The sequence below is a fragment of the Taudactylus pleione genome, unplaced genomic scaffold (genome assembly GCF_031769625.1).
Source record: "Taudactylus pleione unplaced genomic scaffold, aTauple2 ptg000055l, whole genome shotgun sequence".
NCBI lineage: Eukaryota > Metazoa > Chordata > Amphibia > Anura > Myobatrachidae > Taudactylus > Taudactylus pleione.
This window is the reverse complement of record NW_028284457.1, coordinates 7,935,977-7,953,461: the sequence shown is the minus strand read 5'-3', so window position 1 is coordinate 7,953,461 and position 17,485 is coordinate 7,935,977. Positions and strand designations below refer to the sequence as shown.

The 17,485-nt window shown below is 43.3% G+C and overlaps 1 protein-coding gene across 1 annotated transcript in view; it reads left to right on the top strand.

The window, feature by feature from the left end:
- Window positions 1–17,485, top strand: part of GRID2 (glutamate ionotropic receptor delta type subunit 2) — a 1,139,199-nt gene that overhangs the window by 542,056 nt on the left and 579,658 nt on the right. The window contains exon 4 of the mRNA XM_088464469.1: window positions 8,389–8,594. Within this exon, the coding sequence (XP_088320595.1) occupies window positions 8,389–8,594 (206 nt within the window). The remainder of the gene's footprint in view (window positions 1–8,388; window positions 8,595–17,485) is intronic.

Below are 17,485 nucleotides of genomic sequence, written 5' to 3'. Positions count from 1 at the left end.
GCTGCTTGCTTTACCCTCATTTATTTTTAGATAAAATCTGAAAGTAGTGTGACATTGAGGTTGCCTTTATTTCAATTGGAAATATTCTGTACTTATTTTTTATAAATACTGTGCAATGGTTTCTGTGCACATCCATATTTAGGCAAAATGACCCTAAGATATCTTAGATTGTACCAAAATATAACAAGGAACTTTGGGGCTAATTCAGCAGAGGATGGAATTGCAATTCCATCATTGCAAACATGCAAATGCAACAGAAGGTGTATAACACTCCCTGCAAAATTTGCGATCCCAGCACTGCAACCGAGGTGGAAGGTGCCAGCCAGCTGAGTAAGCCTTAGCTTATGCAGGCTGGCCGGCTTGAGAGGCCAGGAAACTGCGTCTGTGGACACAGCCCTCTGCCTTGTCACTCTCGGGAAATGGGGCCGACACGTCTCTATTTCCGGGACCACTGGCCATCCCCACACCACGACTTAAATGCCTCTGTCAATCAGACAGAGGGATAGAAGGGGCTGTATGTGATCACGCAGGACCCATGCTGCACATTCACAGAACGGGCCCTGTGCATGTGCAGATTCCTGTTAAACGGGAATCTGCGTTTAGCATTGCAATTACGTACAATGCTGAATTAGCCCCTTTGGTGAAATTACTAGACAAGTAAAGATATCTGCCAATTCCCTGGTGTTTTAAGTCAGTGTGCCTTCATATATGATCAACCTATCGAGGGCTGTCCATCATTCAACGCAGATTACAACCATGTCACTCTGACATATACAGTTATGTATAAACAAACAGTCTTCTCATTCACATTTGTGATGCCCCAACTTTTGCATTTATTCTGTGGTTTGTAAAGCAATAACAAGCACTTATGCTGCTCTGATAATGTACTTAGCTAACAGTATTCTGAATCTCAATCAGGGCTGTCTTAACAGCAGTGTGGGCCCTGGGCAAAGCAATGCTCTGTGGCCCCTACCCACCCATTCATGGGAAAAAATTAAATGGTCAATAAAATTAAACCCTTAGATTTAGTAGTACTTTCAACAAAATCAGTTTAAATATAAAAAAAAATGTTAAATAATTGGCAAACCGTACCCACCCCAGTCAGAGTGTCACTGACACTCTGTCACTGCTACTGGTCAGACAATCAAAAATGATCATGTGAAAGAGAAGAAGATATAGCGCCACATAGTGAAATACTTCCAATCTTTATTCCAAGCAAAAAATATATATGAAACAAAAACACAATCCACAGGATAAAAAGGCAAATATTAGCCGTGTACCGTGTAGTTGGGGTGCAGTCTCCTAACACCCAAGCAAGCATAGGATGGAAATTTCCACTAAATCTCCCAGGAATGACTCGTGGACCTGCTGCAGTCTAGGAAACATCCCCCAACGGTACCTGTCACACACCAACGAGTTTCGACTCACAAATAATAGGAGTCTTCCTCAGGGGGAAGTGGAAGAGTCTTATTATTTGTGAGTCGAAACAATCTCAAAGATTTTGAGATTGTGGCCACATACCCTGCTAAACTGCACAGTCCACAACTAATACTGATGATGCATCATGACTATCACCATAGAAGATGGAGTGTTGTAATTAGTAATTATAATAATGCTATAATATCTGAGGCAGAGTTGACCTTACAACCTTTTGCTAAAGAATCTTGCATGCATTTGTCATACACATGTTCAGAAAATGTGGATACACAAATGTGGCTATGCAAAGCATATTTGGGCACATCAACTCTTATGATTGAAGAGGGGAACTGGTGGGGTGAGAGGTGGTCTCACATAGGCAAAGTTCAGATAGGGCATATTCATGTAAATATGGGATGTGCAGCCTAGCTCTTAAATAAATATCTCACATTTGTACATATTATAAGGCAGGTGGAAATATACACTAATGAAGAGTAATGTTGTAGCAAACTAGATGTACTGTATATGCTACTACATACAACTCTATATATGGGCACAAATACACGATTTTTCTATGCATGTCTATTTTGAGCAGTTTACACCAGAGATGAGCGGGTCCGCTTCTCCGAGAACCGTACCCACCCGAACTTCATGATATGAGGTGAGATCCGTGTCCGGCTCAGGGTTTCCCACATGACTTGGATCTGAAAATGAGACAAAACGTCATCCGACCGCTGTCGGATTCTCGCAGGTTTTGGATTGTATAAAGGCCCCAGTGATCGGCGCCATTTTCACTCCGGCTGTGGAGAGTGTACAGAGCAGACGTGCTCTGTTCTTCTTGGGTGCAGTCAGTGTTGTGTGTTGTTGTCAGTGACTTGTCACTATTTGTTCAAGGGTGCAGTGTTGTCAGGCTGGGGCTCCTACCCACCCATTCACAGGGAAAAAATGTAAATGGTCAATCAAATTAATCCCTCCTACATGCCCATCAGACCTCCCACACATGCAGATAGACTCTGTCTGACTGGTCTGAAGCCAGCGGATGAAGTGAAACTGGGACTGAGGTGAGTACTTGCAGCTGTAGGGGACGTGTTGGTGGGCCCCTACAAGCTTCTAGCCCTTGGGCAACTGCCCAAAAAGCCCAATGGAAGAGATGTCCCTGCTTGGGATGCAATACATAAAGGGGTGCTGCTGTATTGTCCTGTTCATCAAGGTGCTAGGGCTGCAGTTCATAAAGGGGTGCTGAGTTGCCCAGGGGTGCTCTGTCAATCCAGGGGTGCTCTTCCCCAATGTAAAAAAAATAAAAGTTAAAATTGAAATCTTCTTTTTTTTGTGTGTGCTAGGTAGTTTCTAGTTAGTAACTAGTTACGCTATTATTGTTCAGTGACACTGCCGGCCAGACCACAAAAAATAAACTTATCATTCCACTAAAAAAATAAATAAAGATCTGTTTTGATTTTTTTTGTGTGTGTGTGTGTTTGCTACTGTAGCTAGTAGCTACGCTATTATTATTTGGTGACACTGCCGGCCAGACCACAGTTTATCATCCACGTATTTGTGATTGCAGGTGGTCCATGCGTACTTCACTGCTCCACAGGGGTGGTTTGTTTTTCATCAAGGTGCTGCTGCCTTGTCCAAGGATGCTCTTCCCCAGTGTAAAAAAAAAATAAAAGTTAAATAAATTAGCATTCCACAAAAACAATCTGGTTTGATTTTTTTTGTGTGTGTGCTACTTATTAGTTATGTTATTACTGTTCGGAGACATTGCCGGTCAAACCGCAGTGTAAGTTTGTTGATATGGAGGATGATCAAATGAGAGGAGAGCAGGAACCACATACTAATGCTGCCAGCAGTCATGATGACGATACAAAGCTGTCAACGTCAACTATGAAGGCCAATGCCCAATGGCTTAAGTCAGGGCTTGTAAAATGAAACATGCAATATTTTACAGTGTTAAAGAAAAACAAAACCAAATCAAAAGCTAAGTTAGCTGCAGAGAAACAAAAAATTGTCAATATGCCATTTACTACATGAAGTTGCAAGCAAAGGATAAGACCTTTATTTATGACTGGTGGTTCTGCATCTTATGCTAATATAAGCCATTCTCCATGTAGAAGTGTAAAAATAATGAAAATTGCTAAAGCACATTAGCCAACTGTGTGCTCAGAAAAGTCACAGATCCCCCGAGGACAGTCCAAGTGTGTCCGCAGTTGCCATGTGTGAGCCTGACCTTTCCAATACTGTACTTGAAGAGGATCCTCCTGCCACCATTTTGTGCTCTCTGTAAATGTGGGGATGAGCAGCACTAGTCAACATGCTGATGTGAAATTGAGGATGCTTCTGTGCAATTGCACCAGGTGGATGAGGAAGATATTTAGTTGGCGCTAATGAGGATGATGAGAATGTTGACGATGAGGTCGTTGATGCCGAGGATGTTATTTGTGTAAATCAGGCAGCAGTTGTTTCCCATGGTATGAAAAAATGCCCATTGTCATGCTGGGGCAAAAGACAAAAAAATCCACCTCTCATGTGTGGAATTATTTTCACCCAAATCCAGACAACAATTGTCAAACCATCTGTAATGTTTGCAAAGCAAGAGTGAGTATCTGTAAGGATCTTAACCATCTAGAAACCTCTTCCCTGTTACGTCACTTGCAGCACATTCATCAAATTGAAAAGTATTTTTTCAAATTCAGAAACTTTGGCTAAAAACGTCAGTCCAGTGTCACCTAGCTGCTCCCATCCAAGTGCCTGCAATCTCAACCACCAACACCTGCATAATCATCAACATAATCAATCATGATCGGAAGTAGTCCTGCATTTAATTTCAAAAGAATGACTGACTCCTCTCCGTGATTCTTCAGAAGGATCCTTGTGTGCTACGCCTGTTGCTACTGCTGCTGCTGCTGTGAGTGGATCTTCATCCAGAAGGGGACCAGGAGGAAGACTACTGTTAGTAGTTTAACAAAACAATTGCCTGTCAAACAATCCTTTGCAAGGGGGCTCAAGTATGACAGCAGTCACCCAGTTACATAAGGGATTACTGATGCCATAACAGCTATGCTTGTATTAGATGTGCGTCCAGTATCCACCATTAATGCAGTGGGTTTTAGACAGTTAATTGAGGTCCTGTGTCCCCGATAACATGTCCCTTCTAGATTCCAGTTCAGTAGACAAGCAATTCCCAATCTGTACAAGGACATTAAAAAAAACCTTATTAATGTCCTCAGAAATGCCGTTGTACACACTGTCCACTTAACCACAGATATGTGGAGAAGCAGGACAGGACAAACTAAAGATTACATGACTGTGGCAGCCCACTGGGTAGGTGTATGGCCTCCAACAGTGAAAACAGAAAGCACAGCAGCATCTAACAAATGCCAGCTCATTCAGAGGCAGGCTACTCTGTGTATCACCAATTTCACTAACAAGCATACCACTGAGAACCTCTTAGAAAAACTCAGGGAAATCATTGCAAAATGGCTTACCCCGTTTGGACTCTCCTTGGGATTTGTGATTTCTGACAATGCCACCAATCTGGGCGAATTCAAATATGTCCCATGTTTTGCTCACACAATTAATTTGGTGGCATAACATTTTTTTAAAAATGACAGAGGCATGCAGGAGATGCTCTCGGTGGCCCCACAAATTTCGGAACATTTTAGACATTCAGCAAATGCATGTCAAAGATTGCAGCACCAGCAAGTACTGTTGAATTTGCCCTGCCATCAGCTGAAGCAAGAGGTAGTAACTAGGTAAAATTATACCCTCTATAAGCTTCAGCAGATGAAGGAGCAGCAAAAGGCCATCCAAAGCTACACAACGGCCTATGACATAGGGAAAGGAGTGGGAATACACCTTAGTCAAGCGCAGTGGATAATAAATTCTGTGTTGTGCAAGGTTATCAAAGCCTTTGGACTTGCTACATGTGAAGTTAGTTCAGACACTGCCAGCTTGAGTCAGGTCATTCCCCTAATCATACTTTTGCAAAAGCAGTTGGAGAAACTGAAGGAGGAACTGAAAGGGAGCGATTCCGCTAAGTATGTGTTATGATCTCACACAATGATGAGACCGCAGGACTTCTGACAATGGACAAGACTGGATAGAGGAGTGGCAGTCCTTCCACAACTGGAGCTAGTTGGAGTGAGGCTGCAGAAAGATTGCACAACACAGTGGGGACACAAGCAGCGGCAGGTCACTATGGTCTGAGGAATGTCTAGGGACTATGGAGCAACTAGGACACCAGACAAGGAGTGGTAAAAAATAAATTACTAGCTGCTAGGCAGGAGAGACCTTGACTGTGGTATGCAGGATTTCAGACAAGACAAGACAGGCAAGAACTTGGCAAGGACAAGGCAAATCAGACTGGACTTGCAAAGACAAGACAGACAGGACTGGACTGGCAAAGACAAGACAGACAGGACTAGAGTACGGACAAGACCGGACTAACAAGAAACAGACAAAGCACAATGATGTGGCAAGAATACTGACAGGTGTTCAGACACGGTTCATAGTGCAGCTTGCAGGCTGCGGTGTGGCTAATGAGCTGAGATGGTTGCAGACTATGATGTGGCCAAGTAGCCAGAGATGAGACTTGAACAGCGTGGCCTTGAGGGCCGAGAGTGACTGTAACAACTGAGGTGGGTCTTTCTCAGCGGCCAAGGTTCATACAGAGGGTCTGATTCAGACCCGCTCGCGAGTGCATATCGCTCACAATTATGTAGATGATCAGGCAGTGCACGCACGCAAGCTCCGGAGCGAGTGAGAAATCACTCTCTCCAGTGCTCGCTACAAGACGGGGCGGCTGTCGATGTTGCTCGCCCCATTTTGTAGGCAGGTCGGGGGGGTGGCTGCACAAATGGATGCGTTCCTGAAGGAATGCCTGCCGCTTGTGGGCGGCCCTACTGACATCACATGTGATGTCAGTAGTGAACTACCTGCTCTATTAGAGCAGGAAGTTCACTGGGGCTGGCGGTGGACAAGACCCTACCACAAGGGTCTAGTCGCAAGCCCAATGGTCGTGATAATCGTGACCATCGCCAGGCTGCCCGCACAAGCTGTGGGTGGTCACCCACAGCTATGCGACTGGCCTGGAGGTGGATTTAAAGAAAAAATCCACCCTGATTCAGAGCAAGCGCTCACAAATGGCGAGCATCTCTGAATCAGGACCAGAGTTTGATGTGGCCTTGTGAGCCATGATGCGGCTACTGAGCCATGATGATACAGACGGAGGGCCTAATTCAGACCCGCTCACGAGCACTGAGCGCACGCAAGCGGGTCGATGTTGGCCCAGTGTGCATGTTCATCAAAATGAATTATAAATTCCACGAGGAAGACCTTTACCAGCAATTAAGTAAAAAAATACAGAGGCACCTGTAATGGTGGATTCCAGCAGGGAAGAATTAATATTGTGTGAAGAAAAGGATGTACACACTGATGGGGATGATGATGATGATTACGACATCTGATCTTACCTATGTTATAAAGACAGTTAGTGTATGTCGAGATCATTGCCAGCAATTTCAGCTGCCCATTGGTAGCTTGTTTTGTGGGGGCTCAAACAAACCAATCGCTTCAGCCACAATTGACAGTCCCTGTTGATTAAGTGATTGGTTTGTTAAACTGTGCATGTCCTGTTTAATATATACAACATAAAGGTGGGTGGGAGAGCCCAAGGTCAATTCCATCTTGCACCTGCATTATGTGCTGTTTGGGGCATTGCTGCCTGACATTTTTAATTTTATAGTTTACTAAAGTGTCATCCTGTCTGTCACTATAGATGTGCCATAGCCGCTGAAGTCTTCAACATGTGGTTGCTGAATGCCGAAATGTCCAGAAATTTTTATGGCCACAGACAGCATCTCCTGCATGCCCCTTTGGTTTTAAAAAATATTCTGAACCACCAAGTTGATTTTGTGGGCAAAATATGGGTAATATTGTTCACCCATGCTCTGTCCTTCTCCTTCATAAATTTGCTTTGGATTCCAAAACTTAAATTAAATTTACTATGAATCAACCCTTCCTTTCCTGCCTTCAGCTACATACATACTCCAACTGCCTCAGGCCTCAGTCTTGATTAATAAAAAACATTTGTTTCTTGATGTGCCATGTTGGAACCTGAACTGCCACATGTTAGTACCGCCCACTACTGTCGCTTAGCTTAGTTAGCCAGCTAGCTTGATGCAACCTTTTGGTCTAAATTGGATGAAATCAATATTGTGAGCTGTGGTTACAATTGACTAGAAGTGACTGGAAATAAATGTTATTGAGGTTAATAATACTGTAGGAACAAAAACAGGCCAAAATTATGTGATTTCAGCTGTTTTTATGATTTTTTAAAAAAAATACAGATCCAAAACCAAAACACGCAAAGGCGGTTTTGGCAAAACCAACCCAGATCCAAAACACAGAGGAGATACAGAGCCAAAACATGGGGGTTGGCGCACATCCCTAGTTTACACCCATATTACTTCCGCCTTTAAATCATTTCCATAGCGATATGTAGAGGACTTGGGTAAAATCATCCTACATAAGACAGTATCTAACCTGTGATATTGTTATTTTATTATGCTTTATTATAATTCTCATCCACAATCAGCAAAAGCACATTATAACAATATATAGTACGCTAATGCTTTATAATGTCATCTGTGCTCCTAATACAACAGACATTTTAGTAATTAGACAACTGAAAGGACATTTACTGCATTAAATGAACATAAACAGGTAAAATAAAATAAATTATTTTCTCTTTTTTTATGTTGTTAATGTCACCAAGAGAAAACAACTGTAGACTTTATAACAGATGCAATCTGTGTCCAGCTTGAAATGGCATTGCAATGCAGTTTAACATATGTGCAGCTTAACCTTCCATTTCATGATATTGAGCAAAATCACTTCCAAACCAGGCTAGGCATTTAATGGATGTGTTTCTGTTAACTGATTAGCATTTTGATGGACTTTTGATGTTCCTAGATATCCGTGGAATACAGGAGTTTTTGGATAGAGTATCTCAGCAGGGAATGGATGTAGCTTTGCAGAAGGTAGAAAACAACATTAATAAGATGATCACGGGACTCTTCGCCACTATGCGCATTGAAGAGCTAAATCGCTACAGGGACACACTGAGAAGAGCTATTCTCGTTATGAGTCCGACCACTGCCAAATCCTTCATTACTGAGGTAAGAATATCCTGTTTTATGGCTACTTGTTTATTTCTTCAGTGTTTCCATTTTCACTCATAGTGCTGCAGCTAACGAGGTTGTTTACAACAAATATGTATACAAAAAATAAACATGCCGCTATGGTAATTGTGCATCTAGCCTAACCTGAAGATACTTTATGATATACACACATAACTACAATGTATTGCATTGACAATTAGAAACATTTAGAAATGCTAACTTTATAAGAATAATAAGTATTGTGCTGTTTATTCGCTGACCCATCTTCAAAGCATACGTTCTAAGCAATGGAGACACTATTATATACTACTATTGCAATTTGAATTAGGAAACATGGAAGATACTAGAATGATTACTGGACTTTGACATTTCTGGAACCAGCTTACAGTTTTTTACATTCACCTGCATCTCTCACCATCCCCCTTCACTTTGTGTTTCCCTGAACCCCTTTCATTCTGTGTCTCTTTGTGTCCCCCCATATGGTATAGAGGTGGAAAGGTGTACAGGAGTCAGGGATAGATGTGCAGGGTGTACAGGAGTCAGAAATGGCGGTGCAAGGTGTGCAGGAGCCAAGGATGGAGGTGCAGAGTGTGCAGGAGTCAGGGATGGATGTGCAGGGTGTCATCACAGCCCTCCTCATCACAGTTCCCCTCATCACAGCCCTCCTCTTCACAGCCCTTCACAGCCCTCCTCATCACAGCCCTTCACAGCACCCCTTATAAACAGCCCTCCTCATCACAACCCTTCACAGCACCCCTCATCACAGCCCCCTCCATCACAGCCACTCATATCCCCCTCATCACAACCCCTCACAGCACCCACATCACAGCCCCCCATATCCCCCTAATCACAGCCCCTCCATCACAGCCCCTCTCACCCCCTCATCACAACCCCCTAATCACAGCCCTCTCCATCACAGCCCCTCACAGCTCCCATATCACAGCTCCCTCCATCACAGCCCCTCATGTATCCCTCATCACAGTCCCTACATCACAGCCCTTCATCACAGCCCCTCTCACCCCCCTCATCACAGCCCCTCCATCACAGCCCCATCCATCACAGCCCCCTCCATCACAGGCTCCTCCACCACAGCCACCTCCATCACAGCCTCCTCCATCACAGCCTCTCTATCACAGCCTCCTCCAACACAGCCACCTCCATCACAGTCCTCAACATCACAGCCACATATTCCCCTCATCATAGCCCCTCACAGCACCCACATCACAGCCCCCTCCATCACAGCCCCTCATGTCCCCCTCATCACAGCCCCTCCATCACAGCCCCTCTAACACTCCTCATCACAGCCCTTTATCACAGTCCCCTCCATCACAGTCCCCTCCATCATAGCCCCCTCCATCACAGCCTCCTCTACCACAGCCCCCTCCATCACAGCCTCCTCTACAACAGCCCCCTCTACCACAGCCCCCTCCATCACAGCCTCCTCTACCACAGCCCCCTCCATCACAGCCCCTCCTTCACAGCCTCCTTCATCACAGCCCCTTCATCACAGTCCCCTCCATCACAGCCCCGGCTCTCATTCAGACTTACCTGCTGGCTCCAGGCTGTCCTTAACAGAGGCAGCAGAGGACTAATGGTGGGGGACTTGTCTGGTGGTGACGACGGTGGGTGCCATCCTGAGTGCTGCAGTGTGCCAGCACAGGCAGCTGTGTCACAGTTACACAGTCTACCCAGAGGCCATTTTGCATGTCCTTCTCTATGTATCGCCCTACTTGGCCATGTAACAAGTGTATATGTCAAACCGGCCCTGCCTGTCGCTGGGCCTGGACCTGGGTGGCAGCGGCTGGCCTGCCAGGTCTGACACAGCACCCAGGGCACATGCCCAGACATCACAACTGTGCCAGTGTTGGTAATTCCTGCTGCCAGTGTATGGGTCAGTCAGTGGGCCGTTCATACACACCCAGGAATCTGTATGAAATATCGATGGATGGGATGCCGGCTGTCAGTACATCGATGTATGGTTCAGATCCCAACAGGGAAATGGGATCTGATGGTTCAGATCCCAACAGGGAAATGGTGAGTACTGTTCCCCTGTCCTATTTACCCCCTAAGCCTAACTCTCCTTTCCTGCACCCTCATGCTAACCTTCCCTACCCGGCACCTTAACCCTAACCCTCCCAGTAAGTGCCTAAACCTAACCCTCTCACCTTAGTACCTAACCCTAACCTCCCCCCGGTGGTGCTGGATCCTAACCCCCCCTGTCTAGAGCCTAACCCTGAACTCCCCCCTGGTGCAGCCTAACCCTATGTCCCCATGGTGTGCCTAAAACGAACCCCCCCCGGCTGATACTTACCTTTCCCCCATCTTCTTACGATCAGGATGCCCTCTGCTGGAATCCTGGTGTTGGCATCCCCAGTCATGTTGGTATTCTGTCGCTGGTGTTCTGTCGGCGATCGAGATTCCAGTGGCGGGTTTCCGGCAGACAGCATCCTGGTTGTCGGAATCTTAACCGCATCCTCACACCTATATACACCAGCAGATGTGCACAATATATCTGCAATATATTAGCCGACACAAATTATCTGTGAACGACGTTGTTCACATATATATTGTGTGTACACACGAGCCAATGCATTTTATGATATATAGTTTGTCAGCTGTAGGAATGATATATTGCATAGTGTGTATCCAGCATTACTTTGGCTCTGCCTTTGTGTGGACAGAATGATAATAAAGGTAGGTGTAGGCAGTTGGGCATTGTGAGACATAAACAATATGTCACGGGGCAGTATGTGGTGCTGTGAGGTAGACACTGAAGGGGGCAGTGAGGTGGACATTGAAGGTTACGGGGAGGTGTTGTGAGATGGTTATTGTACAGTATATTGCTTCCTATATTTTATATTAGCCACTACAATAGTCTCTGTTTGTCAGACAAGGCTAGTAGGTGATGTATTTGATTATAGTTCTTAGACATAATGATTTTTCATATATTTCATTACACATTTAAACCGCATACCCATGCCTGCAGTTGTTTCACCATGTCCAGTTTGCCATTGTAGAAAAGCCATAGCCACTTGATCGCATTTGCCCCCCAGGCTAAACGTTGCCAGCCAACCCCTGTATACTACCTGTATGAGCCATGGTGCACACTTTGAGCCTCATGCTGCTGCAGTCTTTTGCTGTTGCCGCATCTTTATGTTAATGCTGTGGCCAAATTCTTAAAAACTGTGATGCCCACTTGCACCATCTTATAGCGGTGCATAACCATCTCAGTGCGTTATTAGATGCGCCACTGGAAGGACCACCAAAACTTGCTCCAGTTCTATGGCAGGTGCAGTTTCTCCATCTGTGTATGGCGTACTGTGTGAGTCGACACGCATCTTTAGATGCAGCCCCTGTCAGCAACACTGCTGCATCTGCCTAGCCACCCCCATTACCGCGTGGGAATGCCCACTAAAGTCCACAATCCCTGCATCCAATTTCATTCTGAACCTTGGTGCAGTAACAATTGGAACACATGCACAGTACACCTCAGATGCATGCATCGACCAACTGCATACATATTGCATAGCGTGAGAAACAGTTATATATTATACGGTAGTGCATATAAAATACTGTACATATTACTAATATTTAAATATATACATTATCAATCTGCCAGTCTGTAGACTGCTTTGTCGCCAGTTATTAAATGACATGTTATATCATTACAAACTTTTTCCATCTTCATTACATTACAGTAAAACTTTATTAGTTGAGTGTTGATTACAAGTGAACCTCAGTCTCCCAAAGAAAGTAGCTTTGTATTGCTATTTGTGATATTGGAACGCTTTTGCTTCATACAGTACCTGCAGGAATATTACATTTAGAAGAAACACAAGCAGACAGGCAGATGTATTGGTCTTCTTTTGGAATCCTGTAGCTACAGTTTTGCAAGCTACTATTATTTTGCTGTCCCTGTACATGAATTACACAAGGTTATTCTCCACATAAATTCCTTCTAAATTGAGCCCTTGAAGTTCACTGCACATTTTTATGATTGGTGACCATGTTCTTGCAGAAAGGAATAAACAAGGAATGAATTGAGTAAATAGTCACATAATACGCTGTGCATACACACTCAATTTATCACACACATTAGATATCATTTTTGTCTTTCACTGAAGTTTAGAAAACCTGTCTGCTTTCTAAGTAAGGACATCATTTTCCACTTTGAGGTTTTTCCTGATATCTTAACAATAACTCTGTCACTGCATTAAAATTAGCTAGTAAATCAACCAGGGCTGGCTAAATGGTATGCAATCGGGAAGCCGGCACACGTAAGCCCGACAGCCGGCTTCCCGACTGCTTTATCCCAGCGAGGGTTAAATGACAGGCGTCGAATTCTAGACGCCCGGCATCCCGATCGAAGTGATGCTGGGTGCCGCTGCGGACAGCCGCGGGGGGGAGGGTTAGGTTTAGGGCTCCCGGGGGGGGACTTAGATTTAGGGAAGGGGGGGTTAGGTTCACGCACTTAGAGGGGGGATTAGGGTTAGGCACTGGGGGGAAGTTTAGGGTTACGGGGGTTAGGTTAGAACATACTTACCTGCGGACGATCGGGATCTTCAGCCGTGTCGGCCTGCCGCTGCCGGGATTTGAACTCAAGTCCGGCGGTAATTCATATGTATTCTGGCTAAATAGGTCTGGAATAGCCTTTTGTAGTTAGAATATATGATATATATATATATATATATATAATTAAAAACATGTGCATTGTAATTCATAAAAATATATATGTGACAAATCCTGAGGATGACAGGTACCATATATGTATAGTAAATGTACACTTTCCTGAGGTAAAATATGTTTAGCCCTATATTAACAATATATATTGAAGTAATTTATGTATACAGGTATATGTAATTCATGTATCTACATATAAGTTTATATGGTACTTCTTTCTATGGTGAGGATGTGCCCCAGTGTATGGGATACATATACACTATAGAATATGGGGGCAGTCTGATACAGCTGGGAGTGAGTTGGTTCTTGTCAGAGAAAGATGGTCCGGGTTTGAGAGGTAGTGATAACAGCTATCAGCACAGTGGTGGATAGGCTGTCGGGCGCAGGGGGTGGAGTTGGAGAGGGAGCAGGGAAGTGGGTAGGAGCAGCAGTACTCACCCTGCCTTGCTGGAGATGCCGTGGTCAGGTTTCCGGCAGTAGAAACGGTAGTGGTGTACCTCAGTTGACTGACGGAGGCTGCAAAGAGAGGGACTGATGTTGACCAGCGGCTGTGCAGGTCTTCACCGTGGCAACTGATCGGTGGTGCTGCAGGTGCCTGTGCCTGGTGATAGAAGCTGAAATATATCCTGTGCACGGAGCTGATTGGAGTGTACCTGGCAACAAATTGACTGCGGCAGTAGTGAGTAAAAGTTCTTGCACTGTACTCACCTAGTACCTGTATCAGCACCAGTCGGTGGAGCCTTAATAGCTGTAATGAGGTGTGTAGCAGCTGTCAGATGGGGACTGGCCAGTGTTCATGAGCCAGCATGAGGAGGCAGTTCAAAGGGAGTCATGGAAATAGTGGTGTGATCCAGCAGAGGCTCTGCACTAGTGGATGCAGTCAGCAATGAACACAGCACATGCACAGCCACTGACTAGTGAAGGAGAGTTGAGAAGGTTTATAACTATAAAGGACAGGTGTATTAATTAGCAGAGCAGTGTGTTGTCTGCAAGAGCGCTCTGACAGCAATGAGTAGTTTATCCCACACTGCACATTCACACAGTACATGGCTGGCTACCAATATTAAAGAGAGGACAGAAAGCTGAATAGTATCAAAGGGATCTGTTTTATCGGGACAGTAATAAACTACCCACTAAATCCAAAGTGCTTTCAGCAAACTATAGTGATAGGGAAGAGCAGGGGAGAGTATAATAAAGAGAAGTGTAGATGGAAACAATAGTGCTGGATCCTTTTAGTCATTGCCAGTTTCTAAGGAGAATAATTATACACCAACTCTATAATTTACTCCATGGCTAAAAAGATCATAGATAACAGTGTTATCACTAATGTAGCTAACAAGTAAGCTAAACTTTTTTCACCCAAATAGGAAATGAGTGTCTTCAAGTACATTGGACACAAATCTTCAGCAACAAGTGAAACCAAGTAACTCATTGGGCTCGATCCAATTAGGTGTGAATTGCAAGTAGCGAGTTTGTTTCTTTAAATTCGCACACATCGCCGCGAAGCACGCTCCCGAGAATTCTCCAATCCAATTAAAAATACCAATTCGCAGCGGAGGGGTGCGAATTAACTGCCAAATGAGATTTGCGAGAAATGAATGAAATTGTGGGGAGACCTCCCTGGAACCCCAAAAATGGATAATTTCGTTAGCAGGACTGTATAGGAGGCTGTCTGTGGCCATTAGGAAGTTACTGTAGGTTTTGAAATGGTGTGAAATGGCTGATTTGTGATTTTTTTTTAAATGCAAGAAAGTGATAAAAAACAAACTTTTTTCGTTTAATCTCAAACGAATTCAACGAAAAATGCAAAAAAACCTAGGAAAAAGGGTGATTTGGGGGTACTTATAGGGCGCCTTGATAAATGGAAAAAAAATTATAAAAACAATTATTTTCAACTAAAAAATTATTGTTATTAAATTTGGGGTGTCTAAACTAACCAAAAAGTTGATTTAGGGGGATTTTGAGGACATTTTTGTTTTTTACCTAAAAAAATGACATGTAATTATTAAACTAATTAAGCTAATTAGAAATTTCCAAATGCCTATTTGGTCATTAGGGGAGGTGTCCAAGGGGTTCAGCACATTGTCCCCACTTTTTAACCTTAAAATAAAGATTTTCCTTTCCATCTCTCACCCTCAGGGAGGTACGAATGGAAACTTTTGAATTCAGTCTGACTGATCAGTGCGAGTTGCTAATTGGATTGCAAAATGAATTCGCTATGCGAATTTGAAGTGAATATCACAACTCGCATCTCGCAATTCGCACCTAATTGGATCGAGCCCATAGCAGCTACAGGATAATAATAATAATAATAGACTTATTGGTGTTCTAAAGTAGCTTACAGCTGTGGCTTCTGCAACTGTTGATTTCCCAGCCATACCGTTACCAATAATACAAGTACAGCATTTCCTTCTAGGGGAGGAGCAAACAAAATATTATTGTATTATATAGAAGCTGATAGGAAATTATAATCACGCTCAGGGCATGTTAATGCAATTTCTGTTTCACCGAGGACATTAGCACCTTAGGGGTCAATCCAATTAGGTGTGAATTGCGAGTAGCGAGTTTGTTTCCTGAAACTTGCAGACTTCGCATTGAAGTGCGGTCCCGAGAATTCTCCAATCCAAATAAAAATGCCTATTCGCACTACTCGCAATGGAGGTTTGCAAATTGACTGCCAAATGAGATTTGAGAGAAGTGCATGAAAAAGTGCGGAGACCATCATGGACCCCCCAAAATGGATCATTTCATTAGCAGGACCCTATAGAAGGCTGTTTGTTGGCATTAGGAAGGTACTGTAGGTTTTAAAATGGTGTCAAATGGCTGATTTGTGTGTTTTTTATAAATGCAAGAAAATTATAAAAAACAAACTTTTTTAGTTTAATCTCAAACGAATTAAGCGAAAAATGCAAAAAAAAGTAAAAGTGTGATTTTGGGGTACTTTGAGGGCATCTTGAAAAATTAAAAAAAAATTATAAAAACAAACTGTAATTAAATTTGGGGTACATAAACTAACAAAAAACTAAAAAAAAGTAGATTTTGAGGTAATTTGAGGACAATTATTTTTCCCCAAAAAATGACATGTAATTAATGGACAAATTAAGCTAGTTGGAAACTTCAAAATGCCTACTTAGTCATTAGGGGGGGGGGGGGGTGTCCAAGGGGTTCAGCACAGTGTCCTGGCATTTTATCCTTAAAATAAAGATTTTCCCTCCCATCTCTCACCCTCAGGGAAGTGCGAATGGAAAAATGCTAATTCAGTCTAACTGATTCAGTGCGAGTTGCTAATTGGATTGCAAAATTAATTTGCTATGCAGATTCAAAGAGAAAATAGCAACTCGCACCTCGCACCTTGCAATTTGCACCTAATTGGATTGACCCCTTAGCCTCAATGGACATTTGCAACAATCCTTATAACAATGGACTACAATAATAACATTGTTCTTTATATGTATATGCTGTTATACCTTTGTTCAGATAAAATATACAAATATATGCTTATATGTATGGATAAAAACCTCATATATTCTCCTGTACTCTATGTATTCAAAGTTAATGGTAATGTGATACATGTTTGCATCCACAATCTTTATACAACAAACTTTAAAAAATCCACTAAGTTAGTGCACTATTACTTTATAGTAAAAATACTTTTAAATAAACATGGTGTGCAAACTATCAGATTTTCCCAAGTAGGCCCATATCTACTAGTGATATTTGGGTTGAGGCACTGATCAAACCATTATCAGTGAGTACCTGTACCTGCCCTGTACTAGGTACAAAGGCAATGCCTCCTAACATGAGTATATATGCTTAAGTGCTGGTCTGCAAGGGCTGCATTTACTGAAGATGCCCTCAATGAACTTTGCTTACATAAACAGACCCTGTCACACCCCCTTTCTGCCTCTCTGGTTGTGTAGATACATATGGAATGCCTTTGTGTGCACTTATTTTCTGAGTAGGCACATAGAGAATTCACGTGAGAACTGTTCTGCATATGGGTATATATTCAGCTCTGCATCAGCCCCTAAGGGTACAATTGTTTGCTAGCTGATATATTTTTCTTCTTCAGTAGGTTTACTCTATTCTAGTGATTTCTAAAATAGTGGAGGTATAAATGTGACACTGGAGAGCAAGTGCATACGATGAGTTACATCAATGAAGGAGTTAGCATATACTAGAATCAAAGAAGTTCTTATTCATGATGC